Source organism: Alexandromys fortis, unplaced genomic scaffold, assembly GCF_014885135.2.
Source record: "Alexandromys fortis isolate MF-2015 unplaced genomic scaffold, M_Fortis_MF-2015_v1.1 scaffold_99, whole genome shotgun sequence".
Classification (NCBI taxonomy): Eukaryota; Metazoa; Chordata; class Mammalia; order Rodentia; family Cricetidae; genus Alexandromys; species Alexandromys fortis.
The window spans coordinates 4,976,639-4,984,578 of NW_026067982.1; the positions used below are offsets into that span (position 1 = coordinate 4,976,639).

General features: G+C 48.1%; 1 protein-coding gene across 4 annotated transcripts in view; it reads right to left on the reverse strand.

Moving 5' to 3' along the window:
* The window catches only part of LOC126511418 (immunity-related GTPase family M protein 1-like), an 18,637-nt gene extending 13,089 nt beyond the window's left edge, over window positions 1-5,548 (reverse strand). For 2 of the 4 annotated variants that reach the window (XM_050158566.1, XM_050158570.1), the window contains exons 1-2: window positions 5,398-5,548; window positions 1,771-2,057 (exon numbers count right to left, since the gene is read on the reverse strand). In XM_050158566.1, coding sequence (XP_050014523.1) covers window positions 1,771-1,800 — 30 coding nt within the window. In that variant the 5' untranslated portion in view covers window positions 1,801-2,057; window positions 5,398-5,548. The remainder of the gene's footprint in view (window positions 1-1,770; window positions 2,058-5,397) is intronic. The other 2 variants (XM_050158569.1, XM_050158568.1) reach the window with 1 other exon arrangement.
* Window positions 5,549-7,940: the final 2,392 nt, after the last annotated feature.

Here is a 7,940-nt window from a genome sequence, read left to right on the forward strand (position 1 = left end):
TTTATTTATTTATTTATTTATTTATTTATTTATTTATTTATTTAATATATACAGAGTGCTCTGCCTGCATATACACCTACAGACCAGAAGAGGGCGCCAGATCTCATTACAGATGGTTGTGAGCCACCATGTGGTTGCTGGGAATTGAACTCAGGATCTCTGGAAGAGCAGTCAGTGCTCTTAACCTCTGAGCCATCTCTCCAGCCCCGATTAATTTGTTTTATGTATATGAATGTTTTGATGGTATGTGTATGCACACTGTGTGAGCCTGGTGCCTGCAGAGGCCAGAAGAGAGGGCCCGATCCCCTGGAACCGGAGTTAAGGGCAGTTGTGAGCCACCATATGGGTGCTGGAAACTAAACCTGGGGTCTTTTGCAAGAATAGAAGAGTGCTCTTTTTGAGAAACGCTTGAGATAGAATCTCACTGTGGTCCTCCTTGGCCTGGAACTCTCGGTCAGTAGACCAGGCTGGCCTTGAATCCCCAAAGCTCCACCTGGATCTGCCTCCTGAGTGCTAGAACTAAAGGCATGAGCTACCATGACCAACACAGACCCTTAACATCTGAGTTACTCAAGCTCCAGCTTCAATAGGCCTTCACTCTGATTAATCATTAATTCACTGTAGACAGGAAAGAAAGGTCAAGGACTATAAAATACACAGCACAGGCATTTCTTTGTTTATCTGACACTCAAGTGGCTGTGAGGACTGCCTCTCTCTGGCACTTTCCCCCTTTCGTTCAACAGTGACATCCTGGTACTGTTACTTCATCCCCACACCAGGTCACACCTCACAGAAAGATTCATGCTGACTCACCCTGGATGAGCAGGGTTTTGTACCTAGCTGGGTGACCTGTCAATCACAATCTCACACCTATCACACATGGAGGCATGCCATGTACAGACAGACGTGCACAAATCCATACACACACACACACACACACACACAAACACACACACACCCAAACAACTTGCAACCACAGAGCCTTGTATCCACTATTGTTACAGGCTACTTAGTTCTCCTCTAATTTGCACTGTGACTAAAGAAAGGGCCCTAGTATTTCTGTCAGGGGTAGTATAGGTGCCTTAGCTCCAAGATCAGCAAATTTAGTTTCTCATGGACCTTGTTATTATTATCACTATTATTATTTTATCATTATGATTTTGTTTTTAGAGACAGGGTTTCTCTGTGTAGCCCCAGCTGTCCTGGAACTCACTTTATAGACCAGGCTGGCTTCCAACTCAGAGATCCACCTGCATATACTTCCCGAGTGCTAGGATTAAAGGTGTGCGCCCCACAGCCTGGAGGCCCAGCGCCCTCACAGAAGGCTTGTCTACTGCAGCATGGAGGGGGCTCTGAAAGCAAGGGCTTTCCTGGTCTCCTGCTCTCACTGAGCTGGGGACCCACGCTAATCTTCCTCCCCCTTTTCCCCACAAAGCACCCACGGAGGTAACCAATCTATCACACGCTGTCCTGATTAGCGCTCCAGTTACCGTGAAGTCACCCCTCAGTTCTTCAGCATGCAGAACTGCACTCTGACTCCCACACGGAAAGCAAGGCGTTTACAGTTGGGGATCAGAAAGGAGGTTACCGCCGGGCGATGGTGGCGCACGCCTTTAATCCCAGCACTCGGGAGGCAAAGGCAGGCGGATCTCTGTGAGTTCGAGACCAGCCTGGTCTACAGAGCTAGTTCCAGGACAGGCTCCAAAGCCACAGAGAAACCCTGTCTCGAAAAACCAAGAAAAAAAAAAAAAAAAGAAGAAAGGAGGTTACCTCGTCTGCAGTTGCCCCTCTTGGCCTCATACTGGATACTGGACTCAGTGGGCTCAGGAGGTGTGTGCTGAAGAATCAGTGAAGTGTCTTAGCGCCCTGACCGCACTTTGGAGGAAATCCTCTCAGCTCTTCCTGGTGTGATTCAGGTGAGCTGGAGAAGTCTTTCTTCAGTCTTCTTTTCAAACTCTCGTTTATTTGCCTTTGCTCTCTCAGCTTTTATCATTCACGTCACGTCATCTATCTCCGCAGATCATCTTGAATTCTCAAAGTAATTGCCTTTGCATTCTCTGAAGGGACAGAAAGTGGGATTATTTTCCCATGTAATATTTTGGTTTCCTAATAATGAATTCATTTTGCCCTGGCTCACATATTTCACATAAAACATTTCTCTCTTAGGGCTAACCAGTCTTCTCTGAGGACAAGACTCCTGAAGGATCATCTAGCCTCAAATGATCAGCTCTAAACACTTATACGTACAACACTAAGTGGACTCAGCATTTTTGTTTGTATTTGTGTGTGTTTGGGTGTAATGTATGCATGTATGTGCATAGCAATAAATAAAGAAAAAGAGGCCATGAGTTTTAGAAGAAGTGGAGGAGTTGGAGAAAAGGGAGGTATAAAAGTGATGTAAACAGAATATTCATTTATGGAAGTCTCAAAAAATGTTAAAAAAGGACAAAGCGCACAAGAAAAAGTCGTCTTTCCCTAAGTAGCCTCTAGGTGTCACTGCGGTCCAGTTTTCGGTCCCTCTGGCAGCACGGTTTACCCATCTGAGAACTATGGGCAGGGATGGTGATAAGGGGTGATGGTCAGGAGGCCACAGACCCAATCATGTGACTTTTCTGGAGCGATGTGAACAGTCATCCCCCCCCCCCCCCCCCCCCCCCCCCCCCCCCCCCCCCCCCCCCCCCCCCCCCCCCCCCCCCCCCCCAGATAGAGCAAAGCCATTTCCTCCAAGTCTGTCTTAGCCAACCACCAAACATTTGGGGGTCATTTGCAGAAACCTGGGTGACTGAGGGCAGTGGCCTCACTGGGAAGCCCACTCACTAGGGGTGATGACTCATGAACCCTGCATCCTTGGAAGCCCCTGTGCTGGGTGAAGGCAGCTCTACTGTAGAAAGCCTCCTCTCTGCAGCAAGTGTTAGCTGCTTGTATCACCTTGGAGGAGGGACCAATATATATGCTGGTTTTGAGCATCTATTTTTGTTTTGTTTTGTTTTTGTTTTTGAGATAGGGTTTCTCTGTATAACCACCCTGACTGTCCTGGAACTCGCTTTGTAGACCAGGCTGACCTTGAACTCACAGAGGTCCCCCTGCCTCTGCCTCCCATGTGCTGGGATTCAAGGCTTGTGCCACAACCACCAGGTCAAACATCTGGTTTTATTCCGCATTTGTCCACTAGGAGGAATAGTGAGCTAAAACTAGTGTGTTGATTTACTCCAGAAGGACTTGATCTGCTTCCTCATGGTCGACAATGTCCGTGGTGCACAGGGCATGCACTGGGAAACCGGAAAAAAAGAAATTTGGGAAGTTCCCACTGCATTCACGTAATGTACAGAGGGACGAGTCTGGGCCTGACTGTGGAGCTGGCTTCTCAATGCAGATCAAATACTTGAGCTGAGTCAAACTGGCAGGGTGCGCAGACAGCGCCTCTTTCAACCCTAGTTTGAGATTCCCCTTCCATGAGAGGTGGGTGAGGGGCTCGTGTGGGTGAGGGGCTCGTGAGTTCCTTTTTTGTTCAGGGTCTACAATGAGTGGGCCTTTATTAAAGGATATTCTAAAAGAAAAATTGGTCTTCACCGGAAGGAAAACAGTTAGAAGGGAGGTTCAAAGTTAACAGAACAGTGGACGGTTCTCCCAGTGACTGTGTTGTAATATCTGTTTCATATCAAATTACCCACCAAACCGCAGACTTAAATAACCGACCTTCGATACTTTGTGTATTTTCTGAGGGTCAGTAATCAGAGAGCAGCTTAGCTGGGCAGGTCTGGCTCAGGCCATTTGAAGAGGTTGCAGCCAGGCTCCCCATCCAGGTAGAGGCCATGGGAGGCCAGGCCACCTGCTTCCAAGCTTACTTACTTGGTAGTTCACGGCAGGCAAATCCTAGTTGGCTTTGAGACCAAGAACCTTATTTCTTTGTCACTTGGGCCTCTCTGCAGGGGTGCCCAAGTGTCCTTAATAGGTCCAACACAAGGTTCTGGATGGCCGCCATTCCTGTCGTCGAGTGTGATCAAAGTGTGATCATATAGTACAAATCCTGACATCTATTTCATAGGATTTTTTTTAAACTAGCAACTATTATACAAAAATGGAATACACATCAAAAAATCACTATCTAGGGGCTGGTGAGGTGGCTCAGAAGTTAAGAGCACTGGCTGTTCTTCCAGAGGTTTTAAGTTCAACTCCCGGCTTATGAGTTTTTATACTTACAGGGTAACCAAGGTATTGCCTATGGGTGGTTCTGACAGTGGGGTTTAACCCTCTGAAGAAAATGAGGAAGTTACAGTAGAGATTCCCTTAGACCTGTGGAGCATATTGTACTCTGTTCCCCCCAAACTTGAACCCCATCAGAAGAGCCAGGAAGTGAGCGTAGCCAGATAGAAGGGATATTTACCTCCTCACTGCTGTGTTGGAGGAGCTTAAGCAGGTAAAAGAATACGCTAATTGGTACAGAAGACCATCACAAGGTGGAGAGCTGGCAAAGAGGCTAAAGCTACTGGTTTCTCTTGCCCAGCACCCAGGTTCAATTCCCAGCACCCACATGGCGCCTCACAGCCTACTTTGATTCCCATTCCCTCTGTGGGCACAAGGCTTGCCTGTGGCGCACATATATACATGCAGGCAAAGCACTCATACACATAAAATCTTTAAAAAGAAGAGCACCAGAGGGGCCCTGTTGTGAACTCCTGAGTGGAATAAACCAGACCTCCAGCTCTCCTGTCCTGGTGCCAGGGGTTGAATTGCATGTCACCCCACGAACAGGGTTGTAATGGTGAATCTTTCTGTCATTTTATTGGCTTTTACATTATGCAGAGAGCAAACTTCTGGTTGCATCTGTGGTTGTATTTCTAGGGAGGTTTAGTGGCAGTAGAAGACCCACTCTGACTGTGGGGGGCACCACTTCCTGTTCTCAGGGCAGGGACAGAACGGATAACCACCATCAGCTTTTGTTGCTCTCTGTTCCTGACTGCAGACGAGATGTGACCGACTGTCGCATGCTCCTGTTTTCCCATCTTGGTGCCACCCTGGGCTGTGTGCTGGTTTGGATGAGAATGGCTCCCACAGGCTCCTAGGCTGGACGGCTTTGAATACAGTTGGCAGGATGTTTGAGAAGGAATGGAAGGTGTGGCCTTGTTGGAAAGTCATGTCACTGGGAGTGGGCTCTGAGGTTTCAAAAGTCTATAGCATCTGAAATTAGCTCTCCCTGCTGGCTTCTAGGGGGATATAAGCTCCCAATCAAACGCTTTCTTTTTCGAGTTGCCTTGGTCATGGTGTTTTATCAGAGCAATAGAAAAGTAACTAAGACAGACAGTAGCTCCTTATAAACCACAAACAAAAACAAACTCTTGTTTTTAAGTTCTCTTTGTCACAGAAACGGATAAGAAAACAACAGAAACTTCTACTTACCTTCTACGGATGAGACTGTGGCCAGATGCCGCTTTCCCCCTGTAGAGTCACCCCTTTCTTTCTCTCTCTAAGGAACTAGTTTGAGCTCAGGCAGGGTCCGCTCCTCACACAATTCTTATGCAGACGGAGGATGCTCAGCAAAGGAAGTGGTGAACTCAAGTTCTGAGGTCCTCCTGTGACACCCACAGCCCGAGGCGGAGGAGGAGGAGCTGAGAGTGCTCTGACCTCTGACCGTCCTGAATTTCCTTCCAGATCCGGTCCACCACAAGCCCCTGTTCTCCGTTCTGCAGTTTCTTCCCCAGGGTTCTTTGTGCCTTAGCTCTTATGGGATGAGGCCTGCAGTGAGGGCTGGTTTGGTTCCTATTTTTGGACACTGTGTGTTCAGCCAGTTCCTTAACCTTCTCAGAGGGGCGGAGCCTAACTCTAGGCTTTGCATATTCTGCCCAGAGATGATCACAGTTCAGTCAATGGGTCAGGCTTTTTTCTGGGTCTGTGTAGAACCCATCTTCCCAGGGCAATATTAATCCCGGAGCTGCCCCTCGGATGACTGCACACCTCACCCTGCCTGCTCCCTGGCAAGCTTCCTTTCTTTTCACCTGCTTCCTCTACTTCACCATCTTCACAAGAGAGACGATTTCATCCAGAAAGAGAAGTGGTCTCCAGTCAGTACACAGGAGGCTGAGAGGAAAGGGGCGCTGAGCTGGGGTAGGAGGGGGAGCTCAGTTTTCTAAGAGCTCAGAAATGTTCGGTGAAAGGTTGACTTCTGGATGGAGCCAAGGACTGGGTTCACCTTGTCAAAGCAGCACTAACACTCGTGATCTTCCCAAGATGGAGGTGAGATGGGCTGGGGAATTCTAGGAAAAGCAGGTGCAGGGCACAGGAGCCACGCTTCCTTCAGAAGGCCAGGGCAGCTCTGTTATGGCCTCTACTGTTTGGTAATTACTGGAAGTTCTCTCTGCAAATCTGAACACAGAGGAGCAGGGTGGAGCACAGAGCTGAGCCTGTGTCTTATGCTGGAAGGAGACAGGCTGGGCAGGACAGGAGCTGGGTGTCTCATGCAACCCTGCATTGGCCAGAGCCTTGCTCTGGAGCCCTGAGCACAAATCCTGCCCATCACACTGCCGGATCTCCTCTCTTGTGTTGCAATGTCCTGTCTCTCTGTGCCTGACTTCTTCCCACCCAAGCAGGAAGGGGCTCAGGGTCAGCACAGTCACCTCCAAGGCAGAATCAGAGTTGTCATTGTGACTTCCCTTGGTACCCAGCATTGGCTCCACCTCCCTCTTTTTTTTTCTCCCTTTCATCTGTCTGCCTTTGTTACTGTCTATCTTGGATTTTTGAGTCAAAATCTCAGTCTCTTTCCCTGGCAGCCTGGAACTCTATGTATAATTGTAAGTCATCCAGGGAATTGCAGTGTTTGTTCCTCGGCTTCGACAAGAATTGAATGAGCAGAAAGATGAAAGACCAAGCCAGACCACCATGTGGGTGCTGGGAATCGAACCTGGGTCCTCTGGAGGAGCAGCCAGTGCTCTTCACCGTGGAGCCATCCCTCCAGCCCCTCCTGTCAGTTTAATCATCTGTGTCACACACCTCAGCAGAGCAGGGTGAGGGTTTCTGTAATAAATCATTTCTGAACCCAAACTGCTTCCATTCATAGCTTTCAAAGCTATGCCCCAAGCTGAGGGAAGGGAAGCCTGGGCCTGAGCTTCTTGGAGGAAATCTCCAAGAAAATAAGTTCCCTCTTTATGAGGAGGCAGGGAAATAGAACCAGCTACAGTCAGGAAGAAAGGACTAATGGGATACAGACATGTTTGTCTGTCCTTCTTAAAACAAAGCAATTCTGTTTTTCCCCATTTACTCTGTTTCCGTAATTTCTTAGAAAGTACAGTTTTTATTAGATCTTTGAGTATTTCATGCACGCAATGCATTTTGATCATATTCCCGCACGTTCTCTCCCTAACTCCTCCCAGGTCCACTCCTACTTCCTGAGTTTCCTTCCAGCTCCATTTCCTCTTTTCCTTTTAATTATTATCCAGAGTCCAATATGTGCTGCCCATACACCCCTGAGGGTGAGGGCACATTTTTCCTACCGGGAACCATCCCCATCCTTAAAGAAAATGGATTTTCCCTCTCAAGGAATGCAGAACTCAATGGAGGGGGCTCAATGTACTCCAGGGCAGTCTCTCAAGCTCCAAACTCCCCCCATGCATTGATACATATACCCAATGCTCATCTTAAGATGCTGGAGCAAGTCTTGGATTTCCCATGGCTTCTCTGTGTTTGTTTTCTGTACATTGCTGGAGTGATAGGAAAAAAAAAAGATGCTTGTTGCTTAGAATGAGGATGAATGTGCGGACGACCTTGGCACACCTCCCTGCTGTGTGAGACGCGTGGATGCCCCGTGTGAGACTTCTGATGCCCTGTTTGGATAGTACGGTTGTTCTGTGTAATCATTCATTCACTGTAGACACACAGGTGAAAACATGAGGCATGATTAATAGAACCCAGAGACAGATATTGGGGTTCAACCTGAAGGTCAGAAAAGC